This window comes from Peromyscus eremicus, chromosome 4 (assembly GCF_949786415.1).
Source record: "Peromyscus eremicus chromosome 4, PerEre_H2_v1, whole genome shotgun sequence".
Taxonomy (NCBI): Eukaryota; Metazoa; Chordata; class Mammalia; order Rodentia; family Cricetidae; genus Peromyscus; species Peromyscus eremicus.
Genome location: NC_081419.1, coordinates 1,341,104 through 1,366,749, shown reverse-complemented (window position 1 = coordinate 1,366,749; position 25,646 = coordinate 1,341,104). Strand labels below are relative to the sequence as shown.

At 51.3% G+C, this 25,646-nt stretch overlaps 1 protein-coding gene across 1 annotated transcript in view; it reads left to right on the top strand.

The window, feature by feature from the left end:
* The first annotated feature begins 13,112 nt into the window (after positions 1-13,112).
* Positions 13,113-25,646, top strand: part of Vav2 (vav guanine nucleotide exchange factor 2) — a 174,775-nt gene continuing 162,241 nt past the window's right edge. The window contains exon 1 of the mRNA XM_059259872.1: positions 13,113-13,316. Within this exon, the coding sequence (XP_059115855.1) occupies positions 13,113-13,316 (204 nt within the window). The remainder of the gene's footprint in view (positions 13,317-25,646) is intronic.

The window sequence follows — 25,646 nt, the reverse complement described above, 5'->3', positions numbered from 1 at the left end:
GAAAAGAATATGGACACCCTCAAAGCAGAATCAACTTGCAGAATACCAATTCTTTTTGTTTGTTTGTTTTTTGAAGCCAGGTTTTTCTGTGTATCCCTGGCTGTCCTGGAACTCACTTTGTAGACCAGGCTGGCCTTGAACTTAGAGATCTGCCTGCCTCTGCCTCCCAAGGCATGTGCCACCACTGCCAGTTCCTCCTGGAGTTTTTTTTTTTTTCCAAGACAGGGTTTCTCTGTGCAATTTTGGTGCCTGTTCTGGATCTCGCTCTGTAGACCAGGCTGGCCTTGAACTCACAGAGATCTGCCTGGCTCTGCCTCCTGAGTGCTGGGATCAAAGGCATATGCCACTGCTGCCCAGCCCTCCTGGAGTTCTTAATGATTCTCCTGCCTTCGCTTCTAGGGTGCTGAGATTGCAGGTAGAAGTGGCCATCAAGTAACAGTACTCAGTTTCTGAGGGCAGGCCCCTGAAGGGTGAGCTGGCTCATCCCAGCTCTACAGTTTGGGTGACATTTGCAGAAGATTTTCCTTGATCTATGCACCTTGGCCCTTGGTGCTGCCAGTTCCTACGCCTGGGATCTCATGTTGCCTATTTATGAGACCAATCACTGACAGTCCTTCCTCACCTGTACTTGCTCCATGGGAGCAGGAACTTTAGGAGCTGCTCTGTGGCTTCCCGAGGCAGCAGTGGCAGAAAAGCCCCATATGCACAGGAATCTGAACTGACAGAACTATATTGCTCCCAGTTCTGAAAGTGAGACGTCTGAACTTGTGTTGTGAATGGGAGGTGGGGATATAGCTCAGTCGCTGGGATGTGTGTTTAGCATGCACACAGCCCGAGGTAGATCTCTAGAACTTCATAAGATAAAACTGCATACAGTGGTGCAGCCCATAATCCCCACACTCTAGAAGTGGGGGCAGAAGAATCAGATGCTCAAGCTCATTCTTGGCTACAGAGTGAACTTGAGGCCAGCCTGGGCTACCTGAGACTCTGTCTCAAATAAATAAATAAATAAATAAATAAATAAATAAATAAATAAAATTGAAGCTGGGTGGTGGTGCCACACGCCTCTAATCTCAGTACTTGGGAGGCAGAGACAAGTAAATCTCTGTGAGTTCGAGGCCAGACTGGTCTACAGAGTGAGTTCCAGGACAGCCAGGGCTACACAGAAAAATCCTGTCTCAAAAAAACAAACAGAACAGAACAAAACAAAAAAAACAAAAACTGCAGACAAGATCACTCTTGCCGCCAGAGCTCTGGGGAAAAGGTGTCTGCAGTGTCTCCTAGCTACTATTGACTGCCCCCTCTCCTCCATCCTTAGCTTGTGACTGAGTCACGCCTGCCCCTGCCTCAGTGACCACATGGCCATTCTTCTTTGTGTCACTAATGAGTTCTCTGCCCTGTGTCACTAAGTCTCTAAGGATACAATACTGGATTGAGAGGCCATGAAGACAATCTAAAATGATCTCATTGTCAAGACCCTATCCCCAGCCGGGCAGTGGTGGTGCACTCAGGAGGCAGAGCCAGGCAGATCTCTGTGAGTTCCAGGCCAGCCTGGTGGTCTACTGAGCAAGATCTAGGACAGGCACCAAAACTATACAGAGAAGCCCTGTCTCCAAAAACCAAAACAAACAAAAAACAAAACAAAACAAAACAAAACAAAAAACAACAAAAAAAGACCCTATCCCCAATCAGATTCTATTCTTAGGCCTCACAGATTTTATGTGCATGTCTTTGGGGGGCATTCCATTTACCCTGCTACAAAACTTAAGACAGAAATTGGTATAGAAAAAAATGGGGGAGGTCGGAATTGTCTATCTGGCCAGGTTGTGGCTGAAAGCTATGGAAACAGCTTGTCTCAGGGGACAGGTCAAAGGGCAACACTAACTAAACACTGACTAATCAGATTGTCCCCTCTGGTTGCCCAGGAGGTGGAGCCCAGTGGCAGCTTCTGAAGGATCTAGAATGGTTAAAAAAAAAAAAAAGTATTCAGTGGTTTTGACTACAGTATGGAATTTATTTATTTATTCACTCATTTACTTATTTAGAAAAGTTCTTCATGTATATCACTAGTTGGCCTGTAACTCACTATGTAGTCCAAGCAGGCCCTAATTTACAATCTTCCTGCCTCAGCTTCTTGAGTAGATAGAATTATAGGCCTGCACCACCAGGCATGGCAAACTTAGTGTTTTGTGTAAGTGCTGACCTACAACCATTAGCCCAAAGTAATATTTTGTATTCAGTTTTTGAAACTTGAATGCATGTCTACAATGCTTTTTGATCTTATCAAACCCCCTACTACTTCCCTCCACCTCTTCCCTGGGACCAACCAACCTGTCAGCCTCTTGACTCCAAGTACTTTTATTATTGTTGTTGTTGTTGTTGTTATTTATCTTTTGTTCTCAGCCATCTCCCCAGCTCCCAGCCCACTGATTCTAACTAATGTTAACCATATGCATGTGGGTGTGGGATTATCCACTGATTCTAATTAATGTTAACCATATGCATATGGGTGTGGGATTATCCACTGGGGCATGGACAGTGTCCACATCCTCAAAGAAAAGTGACTCTCTCTCAGAAGCCATCAGCTGCCAATAGATTTTTAGTTAGGAGTGGGACCTCAGGAGTCCCTCCTTCATCCATGCTGGAATTTTTTTGTTTGTTTTTCTAGACAGGGTCTCTCTGTGTAGCCCTGGCTGTTCTGGAACCCGCTTGTAGACCAGGCTGGCCTCGAACTCACAGAGGCTAGAATCAAAGGTGTGCACCACAACCACTAGGGTCCATGCTGGAATTTTGATTGGCTTTATCTCATGCAGGTCTTGTGCAGGCAACAACAGCTGCTGTGAGTTGTGTGTAACATTGTGTCATGTCTAGAGGACATTTCACAGAGTTCTCTTCCAGCTTTTCACATGTCTTTTGCCCACTCTTTCATGTGTGCTGTTCTCTGAGCCTTGAGTGAGGGAAGATTGATGTATATGACCCATGTGACCCATTTGACCCATTTGTGGTGGCTGACCACTCACAGTCCCAGTGGGATTGTTTTGTTTTGTTTTGTTTTGTTTATTTATTTTTTTTTAAAGATTTTATTTATTTATTATGTCTACAGTGTTCTGTCTGCACATATCCCTGCAAGCCAGAAGAGGGCACCAGATCTCATTACAGATGGTTGTGAGCCACCATGTGGCTGCTGGGAATTGAACTCAGGACCTTTGGAAGAACAAGCAGTGCTCTTAACCTCTGAGCCATCTCTCCAGCCCCTTGTTTTTATTTTTCAAGACAAGGTTTCTCTGTATAGTTTTGGTGCCTGTCCTGGATCTCGCTCTGTAGACCAGGCTGGCCTGGAACTCACAGAGATCCGCCTGCCTCTGCCTCCCGAGCGCTGGATTAAAGGCGTGCACCACCACTGCGCAGCTCAGTGGGATTTTTAAAATGTTCATTCAGAGGGGATAAAAGACTAGCATTCCTAAATATTTGTTCTAGGCACAATTTACTACCCAAGAGTGCTGTCTGTTAGCCTGAGGCGGCCTCTGGGAAGTCTCCTTGCCTGACTGTGGCAGGCTTTATCAGGGAGGAGAAGCTGCTGTTGTTGGCCTCACCATTAAAAAAAGTATTTATTTTTATGTGTTTGGGTGTTTTACGTGCATGTATGTCAGTGCCCTCAGAGGCCAGAAGAAGGTGTGGGATCCCCTGGGACTGTAGTTATAGATGGTTGTGAGCCATGTGTGGGTGCTGGGAATCTAACTAGGGTCCTCTGGAAGAGAGGCCAGTTCTCTTAACTGATGAACCATCTTTTCACCTCTGTTCCCAATCTGTGGTTTTACTCGAGGAGGGATTGGGAGGCCTGCATTCCCCTAGGTGCCCAACCTTAGCCTATAAGACAAGCAGTGCTGGAGAACTCACAATTCATGGAGTGAGGGCAATACTTCATGTCAGGGAAATCAATTGCAAAGAGGTGAGGATGAAAACTCAGATTGACTTCATCAACCTGGGCCAAGACTTTGGGGAGTCTGATGCCAGGTGGTTCATTGTTAGTATACACAGTACAATTTGGAAAGAAATGTCCTGCTGTAATACAATCCATGGCGCACAAGTGTCATTACACTGAAACTTGACTCGGTACATGTCATCCTTCCAGGAAGATAGGTTCTAGAGATAAGTACTAACGCAAGGGCCTAAGGAAGGGTCCGTCCTGGCCTTGGTCATACAGATAGCGCTGAGGTCATTTGGGCTATTAGCCACCTCTGGTCCTAGTTATGAGAGCTTGGGGGAGCTTCTGGCTATACACATAATGTAAGGGTCATTTAGACTACTAGATATCATCTCTGGTCCTAGTTGTAGGACTTCGGGGAGCCCTTGGCTGTAAGGGTCATTTAGATTACTTGCCATCTCCGGTCCTAGTTATAGGAGGTTGATATGCCCTAGCCCAACAGATAATGCAGATCACCAGGATATTAATCACTTCCAATTCCCGGCTTTCTGGGTGGAAGAACAGGTTTTACATCTTCCCCATTGGAAAGACAGTCCTGAACGCTTAACATTCCTGGTTTCTCTGGAGATCTGTGGGTGCTGTGCTCCCAACAATAGAGCCCTCAGTATTTCCTGTCTCCCAAATCACCACTGGATCTCTGCCCTTCTCCTATGCCACCCGCTCATGAAATAGTCATTCGTTTCCACTGTTTTAATGTTGCCTTTCCATTCAGCATCTGAAATACTACAGCCACCACTCCATCCTGGCACATGGGTATTTCCTGCCTCCATTGCTGGAAAAGTGGTAAAAACAGCTGCCTCCTTCCCAGACCCTCAGTACCCTACCTACCTTCTTGCCTTCAGCTGGATGAAGGCCCCTGGCCCCTAATAGGACACTTATGGTGAAGAATAATGGCTTGCCTTAGAGCTTAGATGGGTAGGGGAATCCTAGTCATGCCTGGCCCGCCTGTGAGTGGCCCCAAGTTTAAGCTAAGGAGGCTGAATCTCAGGGGTCCTCTCAAGGAGTTTCGTGTCTTAGGAGGCTACCTCTTTGGGCCTGTTCTGCTGTGGTTCAGTTCTTTTTATTTTTAGACTATCTATCTAGCACTTGCTGTCCTGGGACTCACTATGTAGACCAGGCTGGCTTCGAACTCACAGAGATCTGCCCGTCTCTCCCTCCCAGGTGCTGGAATTAAAGGAAGCCATGATTCATAATGCCCAGCTTCAGTTCTTATTCTCATTATAAAGAGATCTGGGCTAGCACTTCCTGCCAGAGCTCTGCCCCTTGACCTAGCAGAAACTGCAGTCAGACCTTTATGCTTTCCCAGACAGGAGCCAAGGAACTTATGCCAGCCCTGGCTGCCCCCTCCTGTCGGACCAATTGAGCTGGTGGCCCTGTGAAATTCACTCAGCAGTAGGGACCTCTGCCAGGCTTGGGGTAGTTGTCATGTTGCATCAGATGGTGAGTGAGGCAGGGCAGAGAGGAGGTGTAAGATATCTTCAGAGGCTGAGCCCTGTTGAGACCATCCAGGAGGCAAGAATCCAGGAAGGGCAGCTTCTTCTGTTCCTGAACATCTGATACTTCTTGTTTGATTCTGACAGCTATAAGCTGTCACCTTGTCATCCTGTGTCTCTTCAAGTCTTGTACGTGTGTGGTACAGTGAAGTATTTTCCAGATGGGTAGGTAGATGGGTGGAGGAATAAGTGGGTGAGTGGGTAGATGGACGGGTAGATGGACAAGTAGCTAGATAGGTAGGTGTCTTAGTCAGGATTTCTCTTGCTGTGATAAAACACCATGGCCAAATCAACTTGTTGTGGTGGGGGAGGGCTTATTTTAGCTTACAACTTTGAGGTTACACTCCATCATTGAAGGAAGTCAGGCAGGAATCTTAAGACAAGAACTAAAGCAGAGGCCATGAAGGAACTCAGCTAGTAAGCTGAGTTACTTGCTCCTTATAGCTTGTTCAGCCTGCTTTCTTTCTTTCTTTCTTTCTTTCTTTCTTTCTTTCTTTCTTTCTTTCTTTCTTTCTTTTTCTTCCTTTCTTTCTTTCTTTTTTTGTTTAAGATTTGTTTATTTATTATGTTTACAGTGTTTTGCCTGCATGTATGTCTGCACACCAGGAGAGGACACCAGATCTCATTATAGATGGTTGTGAGCCACCATGTGGTTGCTGGGAATTAAACTCAGGACCTCTGGAAGAGCAGCCAGTGCTCTTAAACTCTGAGCCATCTCTCCAGCCCTATTAATACATTCTTAAAGTATCTAGGTTGGTTTAATTTAGCAGTTTCCATAATCCAATGTCTCTCAGCAGCCATTGTTTTTTGTACATTAGCATTTAAAAATTCAAAGTCAACAAAGCACCATACAGGATCCAGATATCCTGTGTATTTCCCATCCTTAAATGGCTTATTCTTTTTTATTACTTTACTCTCTCTTTAAAGACTTTATTATTTTTAAACTATTTATTTTTTCTATGACTGTCTATACCCATTTTTTTCTGTATCTGTTTAAATGTGTTCTCAGTCTGGACCACTTTCCTGCATGCCTGCAGTATTCTCTGACCATGAGACAAACCTAAAACAGCCAGGCCAGTGCTGTGCAATTCTGGCAGTTTCAGCCTGCTTTCTTACACAGCTCAGAACTACCTGCCGAGGGGTGGCATTTCCCCCCTTGTAGGCTGGCCTTGCAGACATCAAGCATTAATCAAGAAAATGGCCCCACAGGCTTGTGCACAAGCTAATCTGGTGGAGAAACTTTCTCAACTGAGGCTCCTTCTTCTCAGATGACTCTAGCTTATGTCAAGTCAACATAAAACCAAACCTGGACAGTAGGTGTGTAAGTGTAGGTAGACAGTGGATGGGTGGGTGGGTGGGTAGGTGGATGGGTGGACAGGTGGATGGGTAGGTGAGTGGATGGGTGGGTAGTGATGGATGAATGGGTAGGTGGTGGATGATGGGTGGGTATATGGATGCATAGCAGCTAGGTAGATATGTGTCTGGGTGGATGAGTGGTGAGCAGATAGACAGGTGGCTGTATGTGAGTGGGTAGGTGGGTGAGTAGAGCCATGTACTCATGCCAGGCAATGGTGCTGGTGCTGGGAGAACAGGGTATAGGTGGCTCCATAGCCGTGTGGACATCACAGGACCTCCATTTAAGGCACAAAGGAAAGGGTTCTGTCAGGCCTGATGGCTGTTTGGGCTTGAGGAGACCCACATTTCCCAGACTCCAGTCAGCCCTCTGTTCAGTTTAATTAATTTAGAAATTGATACTAAATTCTATTTTTGGCAAACTTTTAAATGTATTTGAAACAGCTTGAGCATGAAAATCTTTCTCAACTGTGAGTTTTATGAAACCTAAATATATTTAGATCAAATGCTTCTGAGGGGAACGTAGGGTTCAGATGGAAATGTGCTGTATGTGTAAGGCATACCCTATATTTTGAAGACATGAAAAGGATGTAAAAAGTCTCTTTAGTAACTTTTAATGTTGATTAGATATCAAAATAACAATGTCTCAGACATGCCATATTAAATTGTCACATTAAGGTTGATTCTGCTCACAATGAATTACTTACTGGTCAGCCATAGAAAGGGACAAAGAACTTACTGAGCGAAGAACATGAGTTACATGAACAAACCTCAGGCATATTCAAGGTGAAAAAAGCAGGCATGAAAGGCCACGAGTGAATCACGGTGTGATTCCAATGATACAAAGTGTCCCTGAGAGGTACATCCAAAGCAGATTAAAAAGTGGTTACCAGAGCAGAGGGTGGGTGGAGGCCGGGGGTTACAGTTAAGGGGTACAAGGTCTCTTGGGTGACAACTGCTTCAGGGTGGGGGCATTGCCTTGTGCCCTATCAGGGAGGTCTTGGAGCAGGTGTGGTTGGCACATTCCCTTGGCTGTTCTGACTTCAAGGTTATGGCTGGAGGAGAGGTGGAAGGGTCCAGGAGATGGGTGCCTCCCCTGGGGTTGAAGGAGGGTTTCAGGCTCTGACGAGGGTGGGGCGAAGCACCGTCAGGCTCTCCCTGGCTGTGTGCCTCACACTGTGGGTACCAACTTGCTTTTACTAAGACCCAACACTTCTAGCAAGCCAGTGTGTGGTCATCTGAGCCTGTCTGGCGACATGCTTAGTGCCTGTGGGGATTCCAGCATCCCCTCCCCGCCCAGTCCATTATTCACATGCAGCCAAATGGAGCTTGGCTTTCTTTGACTGGACCCTCTCCGTTTATCTAGCATCCAGGTGGTTTGTGGCTCTTTGATGAGGGCTCCTGTGGAAAGCAGAGGCCCCGCCCCCAGGGCTGCCTCTCAGTCTTATATGGACAGCTGACCTGTGTCCTCGACTCTGCACCCTCTTAAGACTGTGCTCACCTGCCCCAAAACACAGGGTCTTCCCAGGAGCTGCTACAGCCTCAAGACAGGGAAGCTGTCTTTATATTTTGTATAGTCACTGGCAGGGGCCCAAACTGTGGCTGATTTACAGCAAGATTTCAGAGACCTCAGTGGAGGGGTCAGTCTCTAGACTGTGGCATTTGGCTTTAATTTGGAAGTTGAAGCAGCTAGCAGTAATAGTCTACGTTTTGCCTTTTCAAAGGAAATGCAGAGGACCCTCACCCACCATTCAGCAAGGCGTGCTCTGTCTCCATGGTTGGCCAGATGGTCTTTTCCTACACCTATAATTTCCTGGGAAATTGTGACAGCTGAATTTGCCTGATGGAGCTCCAAATGGAATTTGTAAAATGTGTGTTCATGTGGGTTGGATGTGGGACTAAATCCCTCACCAGGTCAAAACATTCACTTCCCCTTCTCCAGGAAGAAAGCCAGCAATCAGTCAATCTTGTCTGGTGGGAGGGATGGGTGGTTAGATGCAGGTATAGGTGGGTGGAAAGGAGTGGGGCAGATAATGATGGACAGTTGGGAGGCTGGCCAGCGCCATGTATGAGTGATGGGCAGAGGAACATGGGAGGGCCGAGTGGAGGAACGAAGGGCTAGATTAAAGGGTAACTGGACAGAGGGCTGGGTAGATGAGTTCAAGGACCACTAAGAAATGTAAAAAGAGGTTCAGGGCTGGTGGGATGCGAATGGAAGGTTGGGTGATAGAGAAATGGGAGGCCAATGTTGGTATTGCTTTGAATGAGAAACTTGGTGGCTCCTGTCGGGAAGAGCCCTTTGACGGTGGTCTTTTTGATGAAAGTATAGAGACCATGCAGTGTGTCTAGGTGTTTGTTGGGGAAGCATGGACTGATAATCAAAATGGCTGGTCTGGTTGTGGAGGTCCTCAGTTTCTTGGATGTTCCAGTGTCTGCAGAAACTTCCACTGAGGCAGGTGTCATCCAAAGCACTGCATGTTTACAGGCACTTGTGTTGGACAAAAAGCAGTCCTGGGACTGCCCAGTGAGCAATGTCTCTGATTGGATGAGGGGCACTCTCTGCACAAGCCTGGGGGTGGGGCACAGCGGCAAATCGAGTTCCATGATTTCTCCTGTGCTGACACCTAAGCCTTAAGGTCAACCTAGAGTAAATGCAAAGAGCTCTGCTGGGAGCGCTGGAGAAAAGACTCCATGGTGAGATCCTGGTTCAAATCCCTCCTCTGCTAGCCGGAACCTTGGCCATGTCCCTCTCTGATGAAGAGTTCCAGGCAGAGGAACTGCAAGTGTAAAGAAGAGGAGGGGGCAGAATGTGCAGCCAGGGAAGGAAGCTGTACCAAGTGGGGGAGGGTTGCTTAGGGAGATTCTGTCTTTTTTTTTTTTTTTTGAGACAGGGTTTTTTTCTGTGTAGCTTTGCGCCTTTCCTGGATCTCTCTCTGTAGATCAGGCAGGCCTCGAACTCACAAAGATCCGCCTGCCTCTGCCTCCCGAGTGCTGGGATTAAAGGCATGTGCCACCACCGCCTGGCTGATTTTGATTCTGTTATTTTTTTCTTTTTTCATTTCCTTTAAGGCAGTAGTTCTGAACCTTCCTAATGCTGCCATCCTTTAATACAGTTCCTCATGTTGTGGTGACCCCCAAATATAATATTTTTGTTGCTACTTCACAACTGTAATTTTGCTGTTATAAATTGCAAATACCCGTGTTTTCTGATGGTTTTAGGAGACCCCTGTGAAAGGGTCATTTGACTCCCTCCTAGGGGTCATGACCCACAGGTTGAGAACCATTGCTTTAGGGTCTAGCACTGGGTCCTCATGCATGCCAAATGGTGTTCTTTCAAAGAACCCTAGGCCCAAGTTACCATCTGGGAGCTGAGTTCCACAAAGGGCTTGCTTTGGGGTGGCAGAGTGACAGGGTTGCCTCTAGGTTTGGCTGAGTCTTCGCTGGCTGTGAAGAGCAGACTGAAGGACAAGGGAGAAGCAGGCTGTTGAGGAACCCAAGGGGAGGGACCTGGACCTTGGCAGTGGCAGAGCTGGGACTGCTCAGAGTCTGGATGTGGGTCTTGAACCTGCTGGCAGGTAAGTGCAGGAACTACCACCAGACTCCATCAGAGATGCTGTTGCCATTGACCCGCTGGTGACTGGAAGTACAAGTGATGTTTAGTTCCGCTGTGATTTAGAGTGGACTCTGGGCCAGGCTCTGCTGCCCCAGGCCGTATCCTCCAAAAGCATGCTTTTCATGGACTGTCAACTCCCAGAAGCCTTGCTACCCCTTTCCAGGTGCATCCTTCTCTGCGACCTCTTGCATGATCTGTCCATGGCCCTCCTTCTACATCCTGGGTATGTGGCTAGGTTGGCAGCCCTTCCCTCAGGGTTTCATCTGCTCAGTTCACCTCAGAGCTGGTCACTGGTATACAGCATAAGTGGCTTTCAGTGGAGCTCATCTCCAACGTGGGGAGGTGCTCTTGTTTCCTGGATGTGTCCAGAGGGTAGTCCCGGCAAACTGTGCTGGGGCTGAGAGAACGGATGGGTAGAATATTGAGGAAAAGTATCCCCTCTGCATGTTTGTTTTCAGCCCATGCAATCCAACCTCCACATGCACAACAGACGTCTGAAATCCTTCCACCCAGTTTTCCTTCATGCATCCCTCCTATTATTTCCCTGCAGAGCTTCCCAAGGACTCCACCAAGTACACAGTATCCAGATAAAGAATTGGGTACCAGAGAGGCACACGATTGGTGCAGGACCACCCGTGCCAGGAGGCCTACATCTTTTGACTCATAAGACTGACAGGTGAACTCCAAGCTCTGTACTACAGCCCCTCAAAGGCAGTCCCCTCTCTTGGAGCATCTGGGCTGTCCGCGGTCACTGTCCTCAAGACCACCAGGGGGCAGCAGATGAACGCCTGACTGGGTGTCAGATTGGTGTCTGTCCCAGACCTAGTCTGGACATGGTGAGTTTCCTGATGAGGCAGGAAGGCCCTGAGGCAGGGAGGGCAGAGGCCTCTTTCCTGTGAAGGAGCTCCCAGGGTACAGACACCCAGACATGAAAGGAACAGGATTAGCATGGTGCTCTGTTTTCAGCTTTGCAGTATCCTTTCTTTCCTTCTTTCTTTTTTCTCCTGTGGTGCAGGGTGTTGAATGGGGAGATGATGGAGGGTCTGCCTGTGGCCCTGTGCTTTGGATGATTTAACCCCCTCCCTGCAGCAGGTCCCTTCCCTGAGGCTATTCAGAGAAAAGTAGGCAGGAGCTGCAGGCTTACCTGTTGTTCAGCCTGGCCCTATCTGGCTCCTCTCTTGACCCTCTAGGATTAGGTTTCGTGCTTCCTCCTTAGGTGGGGAAGGGGTAAACTGACTTCCTGCAGAGGCCATTCTAGGAAGAACTTCCCTGGATGCAGGGGACAGGCTTTGTGTGTGCATCGAGGTGGGATCTGTCATCCTGCCCTGGGCCAGGTAAACTGAGGGAGACGCAGGGACTGACACAACGCTGCGAGTCAGATCGAGTCAGAGCTCTTGTGGACTGGTCACTCCCCTTTTTCCCAGCTTCCTTCCATGACATCAGTCTCAGAGGCTTGGGTTTGTGGGGTTCTTTACCAAGAACCCATGGCTCCGACTCCTGATAGATGAGTCCAGAGCAAAGTAATTTCAATTGCAAGATCAGTTATTTATGCTTTGAAGTCCCTCCCACAGTAACAATGTCCTCAGGACACCACACTGTCGATCCTTCCAGCACCTCTCACCAGGGAATCTAGGGGGCTCAGATTTTTTTTCCCTCGCTCTCCCTCTTCGGGAGGCGGATGTCCTGCGGATCCTGGCAAGGACAGAGGACTGGAAGGGGACTCTGTAAGACCTGAGCCCATTAACCAGATTGATGGGGCCACAGGGGCGTGGGTGTGTAGCCCAGCCAGATGCACGTTCCCGGGTCTGTCTTTGCAGAGGGCCATGCAAGGGCGCCCCGAGTTACAGGAGTCACCTTCTAGTCCACCGAGGTGCAGCGACCTCATCACTCTGCAGGAGATACTGCCGGCCTGGGTCCACGTGCACCTAAGGTAAAGTTACGGGTCCAGAGCCCGCGCTACGGCCCCGCCCTCCTTAACTTTCGCAGGCGGCCCCGGGGCAGGAAGTGAGAGGGCGGGTTGGAGGCGGTGCTTGGGTCGCGGGGGAGGTGCCGGGCGAGGGTGCCAGCTCCGCCCCCGGCCCCGCCCGGCCGTGGCCGCGCCCCCTGCACCCCCAGCGCCGGGGATCCGCGGAGCCTCAGAGTCCCAGCGCCCCGCGAGGAGCGCAGAGCCCGCGGGCCGGGCGAACAAAGCGACGGCGGCGCGGGCAGCCCAGGCGCCGGACGCACGGAGCGAGCGACCCGCTGCGCCTTTGTCTCGGGCGGGGCAGGAGCGGCGGTCGGCGAGGGGCTCCCCGAGCGCAGAATGCGGCGCCCGGAGGGGCGGATCGAGGAGCGCTGCGGCAGCAGGAGGCGTGGAGCCCGGGCCGGAGCTCAAGCGGACTTGTGTGTGTGAAGGGGGTACCCGACGTGCTGCCCCGCGAGCGCCTGGTGGCCGCACGTGGGCGGGAGCGGCTGCCCGCTAGTAGCCCGAGGAGGAGGAGGAGGAAGAGGAGGGCCGCGCGGCCGCGCAGCGGGGACCCGGGGCGGCCTGCACGAAGCCCCGCCCCGGCCGCCTAGCCCCGCGCGGGCGGGCGGGATGCCCCGCGGTCACCGCACTTCGGCCAGAGAGCTGCCCTGAACGAGCTGGTCCAGCGGCCGCGGCGGCGAGCGCACGGGCGCCGCGGGCGCCATGGAGCAGTGGCGGCAATGCGGCCGCTGGCTCATCGATTGCAAGGTCCTGCCGCCCAACCATCGTGTCGTGTGGCCCTCGGCGGTGGTCTTCGACCTGGCGCAGGCGCTGCGCGACGGCGTCCTGCTGTGCCAGCTGCTGCACAACCTCTCCCCCGGCTCCATCGACCTGAAGGACATCAACTTCCGGCCGCAGATGTCCCAGGTGAGGGTCCCGGCGTGTGAGCTGCGGGGCACGCTGACTGGAGCGCCGAGGTGGCGGCCGCGGGAGGCCCTGGCGCCCTGGTCCGAGCGGCTGGCTCAAGGGTCAGTGCAGTCAAGGGGGGGGGGGCAACGTCTCTGTCTCCACTTCCCTCTCTAGCGAGTGGCGGTCCCCGAAGGCGCGAAGTTGGCCAAAGTCTCCCAAGCCCAGGGCGCGCCACCACCGCCACGGGGATCGTTTGTGTGCGCCGGCTCCCTGGTCCGCGCTGCCTCGTGGAGGGCGACTCGAGTCTCCGCGTGGCACCCAGCACTGCAGTCTGGCGCCCAGGCCCGGGTCCCCGAGTGACCCTTCTAACCTGGTGCGTGCCACGCTGGGGCCGCGTCCTCGGGCTGCGCGCCTGGCGTCGGAGCCGGTGGAGGATGAGCTGGAGCGGTGGCTGCGCTGGCCCAGGGCGCGGCGGAGGGGACGGGCCGGGCGGGGTGCGCGGGCCGAAGGGAGCTGGAGGGCCGGGCACCGCCCCCTCTTCGGCCTGCGCCTCCTCCCGACCCCAGCCTGGGAGGGAGTCCTCTTCGTCTCCTCACCGCCCTCCACTTCGGCTGTCGCTCTAGTGTGGCCTTTGTGGAGGCCGAGGCACGCGTGTGGCCGCAGGGCAGGGCAGGGCAGGGCAAGGCAGGAACATGTCCGCTCCGCTGACTGAAGCTGCTTTTCTTGGCCCCTTGAAGGGAACTTGGCCGAGAGTTAAGCAGATTCGAGGCATGTGGCCCGCCTTCCGGGGGTCTCGGATCCCCCGCCCGATCGCTCTTTAAAGGGATCCTGGCAGGCAGAGGGAAGAGCAAGGCAGCCCTGGTTCAGCCAGTACTGTCCAGGTGCGACCCGCCCACTTTGCAACTCCAAGTGGACGCTGGGTATTCTCTACCCGGACTTCTGGAAACGCGGTGTCTAGGGGCGGGGTGGGAGTCTGTGAGAGTCACTGATCCTAATATTCTGGCGGGTTCCACCCCCTCCCCGCTAAAGCCTCTGTCTGCCCTTTGGCTGTGCCTGCCTTTCCAAAGAGATGGGGCCAGCTATTTCCCGTTTGACAAAGGAGAGCCCCAGAAGGGAAAGAGAGGGGTTGTCCTTCTACTTGATACTAACACCCCAGCAGCCCAGAGAGCCAGAGAGGGAGCCCTCCGGGCCTCACTTGCAGCTAGAGCCCTGAAAGGTCTGAGTGACAGTATGCCCAAGTGGCACGCTCCAAGGATTGCTGTGGAGAGGACTTTAACAGATCTGGAAGGGTGAGTCTCCCTCCCCCACGTTGGGGCGGGGAGGCTGCGGAGTTCTTAGCCCCTTTCATAACTAGAGAAAGAAAAGGGAGGGGGCAACTCCTGCACACAGCTGGGTCTTGAGTCCCCTCTCCCCGTGGGCTGTCCCTGAACTGTCGGAGGCTAAGGCTGGCTTGCTTCTGACAGGTTCTGCTGATGGGCCTAGAGCTGGGTGGTGGTGGTGGTGGTGGTGGGGTGGGGTTAAGAGGGTGAGACTGATTGGCAGGGAGGTTGGGAGGGGCTGTGCCTGACTGGGGAGTGGCTGGTTCCTGTGATTTGGGCTGGATGGGATGAAGGGTGCTGGCTGGGGCAGGCCTCAGGGTTCAGCCCCTCTGTTGGAAATTTCTAGGTGCCACCAACTGTTGGCCTTTACTGACACCAACTCAGAAGGTTGATGTTCTCTTCTTGTTGTTATCTCCTGTAGGCTGGTGTGTCCCAGGGTCCCCACATGGCAGGTACTCTCTGAACCTTCACGGTATTGGGTCAAGTTTAGCCTCATGGCCCTATGTGTGTGTTCATAAGGAAAGAAACAACAGTTGTTGCCAGGGCTGGCTGTGCAGGGTCTAGGGAGAGACTTCTTTTCTGTCTGGGTGCTTGCTCTTTGCTACAGGGAAGCTCACATTTCTGATATGGGGAAGATGATGTTATCTTGGTTTGTGGTTGCTTGAGCGCAGAAGGAATCACAGCTGCCCTTTCCTGAACTGCCTTGGGCTATGCACAATCTGTAGAGTGGTGTGCCACCTCTGACCTGTAGACAACAGTTAAAGCTCAGAGAGGTCCACACATGTGCCCTGGGTCACCCAGACGGTCAACGGCATAACCAGCTTTTATATGCACATCTTCCTAAAGAAATGGTGATTTCAAGACTTCCCTCAGCTGATCTGCAGCCTCACTGACTTCTTTGGGCTTTCCCTCGGACCTGTGGGCTTTCTGGGGTGATGTAGGAACATGTCTGGTTTCCCTGGACATCTGGATCCTTTATGGGGGAGTCAGCAGGACCATTTGGCAAGGCATGAGAGAGCATTTCCTTTCTCCCTGCTTGTCATGTGCCAGAACATGTTCAGCTCACTGGCCTCTGATGTCCCCCATTCCACAAAGGCCACATGGCTTTCTGGTCAATCTTCAGGACTCAGAGCTCCCCTCTCACTTTGAGTTTAATCTCAGCTGGGCTGTTGGAGGACCTAGGGGGCCATAATGGCTTTTTTTTTTTTTTTTTTTGAGACAGGGTCTGACTATAACCTGGACTGATAGATTAGGCTGACCTGGAACTCCTAGAGACCTGCCTGCCTCTACCTCCCAAGTGCTGAGATGAAAGGAATGTACCACCGTGCCAGGCCTGGCGATAGACGTTTATCTAGCGTCTGTTGTGTACTGATGGTCATGGAGAGATACTGGCTGCCTGCTTTGTTGTGCCGTCTTAAACGGGCAGGATGTACTTTGTTGTACTCCAATGCCTGGAAGCCACTTTGGGCTTATTTAAACTAATTAGGTATGGTCACTAGTTATTGATCCTAAGAAGGGACCTAGTGGAGTTGCAGCGGGTACAGTAGGAGTTCACAAGGGTGCCCGTGTCAGCTGACAGTCCACTCGTTTGCTCTGGGGAGGCCTCTTCAAGAGGGGCCTCTTTCACCAACCTCTGTCATGCTTATAGCACTCTGGTGGCCTTCTCCCTTTAGGACATCGATGGTCTGTCTGCTGCAGGGACCCAGGGTTTGCCTCTAGGACCTCCGGGTCCTCCACGCTCCACCTCTCCCCTGACCCTCCCCCTGGTACTGTTTGTCTCTCCCCCATGTTTTTTCCTTTCGTACCCACCACAAGCTTACTCACGGACCTCCTTTCAGCCTGGCTCTGGTTTGGTTTTTGTTTTGTGTGTGTTTTGAGACAGGATTTCTGTGTAGCCTTCTACCCTGGAACTCACTCTGTAGACCAGGCTGGCCTCGAACTCAGAGATTTGCATGCCTCTGCCTCCCCAAGTGGGATTGAGGGCATATGCCACCACTGCCCAGCTCCAGCCTGGTTCTTTATGTCAGCTGGTTGAGGGGTCCCTTTCTCCTCTAGGAAATGTCCTTTGAGTGCTCCTGTCCTGAGCCTTGTTCGGAGCTAACACTGCTCAGGTATATATCTCTTGGGTTGCGTTATCCACACTCTGTGTTCTCACGAACATCCCTTGCTGCCTACCCACCTAGACTCAGGACCTGGGGGATTTAGATCCTGAAGGATGTTGCCATCTGAGTGTGGTGTTGGGTCCTCAAGGATGTGAGCCTCTCCAGGCAGGGCTGCATCCTTCCTGACTCCCTTCAGCTTGGCCTCCCGTGCAGAGCGATGGTCTTTCCGTCTACTTTCTTCATTCAAGGAATAAGTCCTTTGCCTGGCTCCCTGTCACAGGCTGGGAAGGAACAGGAGGGGAGCAGGCTGGCCAGTGTTCTTATGAAGTCTCGGCAAGCAAGGGCAGTCAGTGGGTACGGCTGAAATGTTTTTTGATTGAGAAAGGAGCCGTTGGATGGGTATTCAGTTCCTTGAGTGTATGTGCGGAGATTCTGTTAGAGAGTCTGAGATTCAAGACAGCGATTTTGGCAAGCAGAGAAAGGAAAGCTGATTCTCAAGGAAGCCAGGCAGTTTTGCAAAGATTTATTAGTGTGTGTGTGTACAAGAGTACAGATGTCCTGGAGGTCAAAAGAGAGTATTCAATCCCTCAGAGCTAGAGTTACAGCCAGTTGTGTGCTGCCTGATGTGGGTGCTGGGAACCAAACTTGAGTTCTCTGGAAAAATAGCAAGTGCTCCTTAACCAGTGGGCCATCTTTCCAGCCTCAAGCCCGGCAGTTTTACGTCCTGAGAATGGTTCTGACTCACCACCAACCTGTATAGTTGAGGCCACTTTCTTGTGGACCTCTGAGGGTAAGCAGGAACTTGGTCCTGTTTGCCCCTAATGACCAGTGCATTCCAAAAAGTGTGCTCTCTGTCACCACAGCATGACTGTCTTTTTCAGAGGCAGTGGCTACAAGCAAGCTACCCAGGTGTCCCAGTTAAGTGTCCTTTCTGGCAAAGGTGACCTGGGATCTTCAGCTACACCTCTCCCAGACATTCTTTCATTGATCTTTATGGCCAAGGTGCAGGCTTGGGTTTTGGGTTTGGCTGAAGCTTCAGGATTAGACTCAGGCCGTGCACCCGGCACCCTTTCCCTGGGGTCAGAGCCTTGCCTGTTGACTGGGGACGCTGAGTTTAACTGATTGTTGGGGAACCTAGGTTTTAAGGAGGTGCTTCGAGATAAGGTAAATATTGATTTCTCCTCTCCCTCCCCCCTCTTCTCTTCCTTTCTCCTCTCCCCACTTCTTTCTCTCTTCCCACCCAGAGTGGGTTATGTTTCCTGTTTTATTCTAATCTGCTACAACCATTATTTACCTCGGTGCTCACATTGTCTGAGGCGACAGTGGGAACTGGTCCAGGTTGGCGTCTGTGTATCTCTGGCACATTCCCAGTCATTCTGGGAGCATCACTGGCTTGCTGGCACAAGATGTTCTAGGCTCATCTGTGTTCTTTTGTCCTAGCTCAGGAGTTGGCCTCTGCTTCAGTAGATGTAGTTCCTTGGTAGGAGAGGGGTATATAGAGGCCAAGATAAGGACTCCTGGGTGCTCTTAGTTTACCAGGGTAGATATGTGTGAGAGCATACATGTATATGTGTGTCTGTACACGTCTGTGTATGCACACGTTCTTTTTTTAAAAAAAATATTTATTTATTTTTATTTTATGTGCATTGGTGTTTTGCCTACATGTATTTTTTGTGTGAGGGTGTCAGATCTTGGAATTACAGACAGTTGTGAGGTGCCATGTGGGTGCTGGGAATTGAACCCAGAAGAGCAGTCAGTGCTCTTAACCACTGAGCCATCTCTCCAGCCCCGTATGTGCACATTCTATACATATTTGTGTTCTATATATGTTAACGCTGCTGATGCTGAGTTACAGCTAGATTTTCACAGGACTAGAGAGACGGTTCTGTGGTTAAGAGCTCTTGCTGCTCTTGTGGAGGACCTGAGTTTGAATTCCAGCACCTATGATGGGTGGCTCACAGGGCTTATTATTCCAGTTCCTGGGGATTCAACACCCTTTACTGGCCTCTGAGGGTAATTGGATTCATGAAAACAGACAACACACACACACACACACACACACACACACACACACACACACACCTTTAGATTTACACATTCTTAGTGGTCATAACAAAAAGTGACAAATGTGTAACATTCATTAAAATTTTTTTCCAACTCTACCCTTTTCTTTTGGACACAGAGTCTCACTATATAGTCCTGGCTGTCCTGGAACTCACTATGTGGACCAGGCTGGCCTCAAACTCACAGAGATCCATCTGCCTCTGCCTCCTGAGTGCTGGATTTAAAGACATGCACCACCACTCCTGGGAGAAAGTTTATGATTGTTATGTGTGAATATGATGTGTATGTGGGTAGTCATACCACGGTATGTGTATGGAAACAACTTTGTGGAGGTGGTTCTCTCCTCCCACCTTTACCTGCTGCATTCCAGGGCTCGAACTCAGGTCGCCAGGCTTGCATAGCAAGCACCCTTACCTCCTGAGCCATCTTGCCTACTCTGTAACACTAATTTTAATGATATATTTTACGTAGGGTATGCAATTTTAGCAGAACACCCCTGAGAGGGTGAAAATCAGGTCTTGGGGGTGGTGGTGCAGAAGCCCTTTCTTGTCATGGGTGAAGATGTGTCTGTAAAGAACCCAGCTTTGTGCAGGGAGGGTGAGGTGTGTGGAGTGTCTGAAGGACTCCTCAGGGCACAGGTAGTGGGAACAAAGTGGGAGAATGTGATTCTGGGTGCTGGTGTTTCTGCAGGGAACTGTTTGAGATGCTCAAGACTTGCTGAGAGTGCAGGGGAAGGACTTTAGGGAGTGCAGGGGCAGGGCTTAGGGAGCTCAGGTGCAGGGGCAGGGCTTTAGGGAGCGCAGGGGCAGGACTTTAGGGAGCGCAGGGGCAGGACTTTAGGGAGCGCAGGGGCAGGGCTTTAGGGAGTGCAGGTGCAGGGCATTAGGGAGCTCAGGTGCAGGGCTTTAGGGAGTGCAGGTGCAGGACTTTAGGGAACTTAGGTGCAGGACTTTAGGGAACTCAGGTGCAGGGCTTTACGGAGTGCAGGTGCAGGATTTAGGGAGCGCAGGTGCAGGACTTTAGGGAACTCAGGTGCAGGACTTTAGGGAGCGCAGGTGCAGGACTTTAGGGAACTCAGGTGCAGGGCTTTAGGGAGCACAGGTGCAGGGCTTTAGGGAGCTCAGGTGCAGGACTTTAGGGAGTGCAGGGGCAGGACTTTAGGGAGCGCAGGGGCAGGACTTTAGGGAACTCAGGTGCAGGACTTTAGGGAACTCAGGTGCAGGACTTTAGGGAGCACAGGTGCAGGGCTTTAGGGAGTGCAGGTGCAGGATTTAGGGAGTGCAGTTGCAGGATTTAGGGAGCTCAGGTGCAGGACTTTAGGGAACTCAGGTGCAGGGCTTTAGGGAGCACAGGTGCAGGGCTTTAGGGAGCTCAGGTGCAGGACTTTAGGGAGTGCAGGGGCAGGACTTTAGGGAGCGCAGGTGCAGGACTTCAGGGAACTCAGGTGCAGGGCTTTAGGGAGCGCAGGTGCAGGGCTTTAGGCAGCCTAGCCCCTAGGCCTGGGCCTGATGTTCACACAGTGGACCACTCAATGGAGCAGCAGCATCTGCTGAAGGGCAGACACACTTAACACTATCGTGAATTGTTCGTGTGGTGTGTGTTGATTAAAAAAAAAAATAACCTGGTTTGCTTGCTAGTCAGGGTGTTGCTGAGAGGAAGCTGAGGGCCAGGTTGGAGGTCTGTGTGAAGAACTGCCTGACCCTGCTTTGGTCCCTGCTGTGGCATGTTCTGTATGGCAAATGTGTTGCTGATTGGTCAATAAATAAAACACTGATTGGCCATTGGCTAGGCAGGAAGTATAGGCAGGACAAGGAGGAGAATAAAGCTGGGAAGTGGAAGGCTGAGTCAGAAAGACACTGCCAGCCGCCACGATGAGAAACAGCATGTGAAGATGCCGGTAAGCCACGAGCCATGTGGCAAGGTATAAATTTATAGAAATGGATTAATTTAAGCTGTAAGAACAGTTAGCAAGAAGCCTGCCACTGCCATAAAGTTTGCAACCAATATAAGTCTCTGTGTTTACTTGGTCGGTTTGAGCGGCTGTGGGACTGGCAGGTGAGAGAGATTTGTCCTGACTGTGGGCCAGGCAGGAAAACTCTAGCAACAGGTCCCTGGGGACATAAGTTCAGTAAGCCAGGAATAGGGAGCTGTCAAGCTGTACCCTTATTTGTTGGGGGTCTGACAAGGAAAATGTTTTCCTCCATCCCTGGTTCTCAGTTGAGTTCTTTCTTGCTTTGAGGGTAAGGTGACCCAAATTGTCCCTACCCTGAAGAAAGTTCTTCTTATCCTCTCAGAAGCTATGGGGTCTCCAGAAGGTGGTTGGCAATATGATCTCCCTTTTGAAAAATGGTTCAGTTTAATTTTTATTTATATGTGTGTTTGTGTGTCTATATGTGTGTGTATGTTTGTGCGTGCAGGTGCCTATGGAGGCCAGAGAGGGTGTGGATCTTTGAGAGCAGGAGTTACAGCTGGCCTGTGTGAGAGCAGGCACTCTTTTTTTTGTTGTTGTTTGTTTTTGGTTTTGGTTTTGGTTTTTGGAGACAGGGTTTCTCTGTGTAGCTTTGTGCCTGTCCTGGAACTCACTCTGTAGCCCAGGCTGGCCTCGAACTCAGAGATCCCCCTGCCTCTGCCTCCCCAGTGCTGGGATTAAAGGCCTGCGCCACCACCGCCCGGCTGAAAGCAGGTGCTCTTAACCACTGAGCCCTCTCTCTGTCCTCCATGTCCTCTTCTGAGGACCCTCCTGATGCAGCATTTGTCACCGGGCCTGTTCTTTTCGTCTTTGTGTCCAGGAGATAGATGTGTGTGGGTTCAGGAGCACAAACTCAGAACACACAGTGCAGAGTGATGGGCTGGGTGGGGCGGGTGGCCGTTGTGATAGGACCTTGTGTTAGGTAGATGCAGGTCATAGTCTCCCCAGTTAGCCCCCGCCACCTCCCCAACCAGGCTTCCCTCCCCACATTCCTTGAAAACATCTTTTTCTCCCACACCCCAGCCTGGCCATCCATCTTTCTCCTGAAGCAGGGTACTCAATGTTTTCTGTAAAGTAAAATCGTAGTATTTTAGGCATCATGGGCTTGATGGCCTCTGTTGTAAACGTTCCCCTGCCCCAACTCTGCCCTTATAGCAGGAAGTTGTACCTGTAGCTGTTCTATGAACTGAGAGTGTGGCTGTGCTCTGGTACAATGTATTTATGGAGACAGAATTCTGAATTTCATAAGGTGTTCCTTTCAGGCACTAAAATGTAACCTTTCTTAGGAGCTGAGGATGTAGCTTGGTGACATTTGCCAGGCCCTGGGTTCCATCCCCAGCACCACAATACACACATACACACACACACACACACACACACACACACTCCTACCTTCCTTATCTTGTAGGATGTATGAAGCAGGGTAGGTGGTGGCACAGGCCTGACATATCAGTTACTTGAAATGCTGAGGCAGGAGGATCACCATTCAAGACCCATCTGACAACTTATTGAGACTCTGTCTTAAAATAAAGAGTACAGGGACTAAGAATATAGCTTAATGGTAGAGGACATTCCTAACATACACAGAGTCCTAGGGTCAATACCTAAGGGAAGACTATCAACTATGTGTCGTACAAGACCAAGGGACTTCTAAGACCAGCATCCACCAGGCAGTGGTGGTGCACACCTTAAATCCCAGCACTTGGGAGGCAGAGGCAGGCGGATACAGGACAGTCAGGGCTATACAGAGAAACTCTTGTCTTGAAAAACCAAAACCAAAACAAGCAACAACAACAACAAAAAATCAGCATCCGTACATTTGGTACTGGGAGTGCTAGGGTCTGTTGACCTGTGCTTCAGGTCATTCCCTTCTGTCCTGGTTGGTTTTTTCTGTCAACTTGACACAAGCAAGAGTCATCTGAGAAGAGGAATCTCAATTGAGAAAATGCCTCCATCAGATGGCCTGTAGGGAAGTCTGTAGGGCATTTTCTTTCTTGATTAATTGATGTTGGAGGCCCAGTCAGCCCACTATGGGCAGTGCCATCCCTGGGCAGGTGGTCCTAGGGCGTTTAAGAAGGCAGGCTGAGCAGACCAAGGGGGATCAACTCAGTATGCTTTGCTTCACTTCCTGCCTCCAGGTTCCTGCCGTGGCTTCCACTGATAATGGACTATAACCTGTAACCCAAATAAACCCTTTCTACCCAAGTTGATTTTGGCCATGGTGTTTTGTTTATCTCAGCAGTAGAAACCTAACTAACTAAGACACCTTCCCAGTGATTTCCTGCACCCAGCTGGTCCTCCAACCCCACTTGCACTTCCTTATCCTGAGGCTCACCTGGTATCAGGTGTCTCTCTCGCTCTGTCTGGCACCTGGTGCTCTAACTCAGCCTCTGGCTGCCTCCTGTTGCTTCCCACTTCCTGGTCATATACTCTGCAGTCCCTTCCAAGCCTTACTCTTTCTTTTTGTTCTGCTCCCATACCTCCCCAGGCCAGGTCTAAACTTGGAGAAGGGCTCTTGGCCCCCTTCACCCCCATACCAGTTCTTCTCTGTCCTGCTCTTTGCTGCTGGTCTACATACTTCATTTTCTGCCAAAAACCCTTGACAAGCTTGTCTAACAGGAAGTGCTGGACAAGAGCAAAATGCTGACCTGTTTTTCTCATGCTTCCTTGATGACCTCGGTCCTCGAGGTCAGTTAGTGCCCTCAGTAAAGTGTCCTAGATGTGGAAGCCAGGCTGATGAGGGTCCTTTGAACTTGGTTTCCTTACCTGAAATAGGATGACAGCCCTTCCATCCTACAGCTCTTAGGAGGATTTTGTGGGAAATGTATGCCAGGGAACAGGCTTGGCTGCCTCAGGATGCTGCGTGCCCTGCCCTCCCTTTATTGCTGCTTACTCCCGTGGCACCCAGATCTGTCCCCTTCCCTCCTCACCAGTGCTCACCTGCAGCAGAGCCCTGGCCCTGGCAGGCCACCTGGCTCTGCTCAGATGGGGACACTATTAGTTAATATCCCCCTGGCCTGAGGAGGAGGCTCTTCTGGTCTTGTGTCCCTGGGTGGAGTTTGAGATGACTGAAAAGGCCTTCTGCCCTGTCTCTGTGGCTTCTTGGGCAGGGACTTCTGGGCTGGATAGGCAGGAGGTGGACACACACACATCATCTTTGCTGTGAGTGTGTTTCAGAGTTGTACCAGCCCTCTGGTACAGAGTGGTTGGGATGCATAAAGCTAGGGGGATGGGAGAGGGCTTCCTGGAAGAGATGGTACTTGAAAACTGGAAGCTTTTTGTAACTAACGGTGGAGATAGGGGCTATTCCAGGGAGAGGGCTCTGTGTAGACAGAAACCTGGAGGCTCCTCCATTCTGTGCCTCACCCTAGATCATGGGGTTCTGTGTTTTATGAATCTGTACCCCAGAGGCAGGCAAGGCATGGTGGGTGGGATGGTGGTGACCAGTGAGGCTACTGATTGAGTCCATCCTCAGTGCCTGACAAGTGTGGTGTTCCTCTGGCTGCAGGCAATAAGCTAACCTTGGAGAGATGGACAGGATTGGTGGTCTGTCCAAGGGCCAGTTGGAGAATGGTTATTGCGGAGACCAACCAGGGCAGGGCCCCAGTACCCTGGGAAAGCAGCGTTTGAGGCTAGGCTCTTCTGCTTTGGCCAGCATGGGCTGCAGGCTGGTGATTTAGTTGTGTGTGCCTGGTGCCTGTGGAGGCCAGAAGAGGATGTTGGATCCCTTGGGACTGGAGTCAAGGACAGTTGTGGACCTCCATGTGGGTGCTGGGAACTGAACTCAGGTCCTCTGGAAGAGCAGCCAGTGCTCTTAACTGCCGAGCCATCTCTCTAGCTTTCCAGGGAGCATTTATTTCTTGACCACCCAGGCACTGAGCTGGATGGCTCTGGTCTTGTTAATGGATGAGGGAAGGGAGAGGGACAGGGTCAGCTGAGGTCCTGCAGCTGTGTGGGGACTTCTCACCAGCCAGGGCAGGCCTCTTGCTCCGGAGCTCCACGGTCTTCTGTCTCCACTCTGCTTGCAAACCTTCAGGCCTTTGGCAGGGTCCTCACCTTTGGGAGGCTGTGATGTCAGAAGGCCAGTGACTGAATCCAAAGGGCTGGCCTAGCTGGCTCTGTCCTGGCCACATGGCTTCCTGGCCTCTCCTTGACCTGTTTCCAGGGGCTCACCTGGTCACTTCCTCAACCCTGTTTGCAAAGCATCTGCCATTGGCCATTGGGCCATGGAGACAGCTCTGTGTGTTGACCTGATGACTGGTCAGAAGCAAGCTGGAAGGAGACTGGGGCTGGGCGCTGCTACCCATAGGACCTTCAGGCTGGCTTCCTGGCCAGGTGATGGTGACCCCCTTGCCTTCTTGTGTTTCTTGGGAAGTTCATGTTCCCAGGTGTTTCATCTTAGCCACACCAGCAAACAGGCAGCTTAAGGGAGGTTCAGCTGGGCCTGCAGGGAAGCGTGGGCCTAGGGCAAGGCATCCTCACCTCCTTCACTCAGATCCCGTCTGTCAGGAGTAGCCATGGCTCCTGCCTTTGTGTTTCTGCACACGGAAGTCTCCTGTGCACTCCTCCCGCTTGTCAACATCCTCTGTGGAGTGTGGCCATGCCACATCCGCTCCTTCCCCCAGGGCTGGGATCCTAGACCCCACCCACTCACACAGAGCTGACCTTATGCAGACCACTGGGGACCCACTGGCTCCGTCCTGGTCCTGGCCTCAGGCACTTGGGCAGGGTGTGGTTGCAGACATGTCTCTGGGCGGACACCAGCAGGGCCCTCTTAGCCCATATCACCTCTTGCAGATACTATGTCTTCTTGGCTGTTGGTTTTGGGCCTTGCTTTCTCATTCTCTGAATGGGGCTTTTTAAGAGCAACTGAACAGGGTTTGGTTGAGGACTG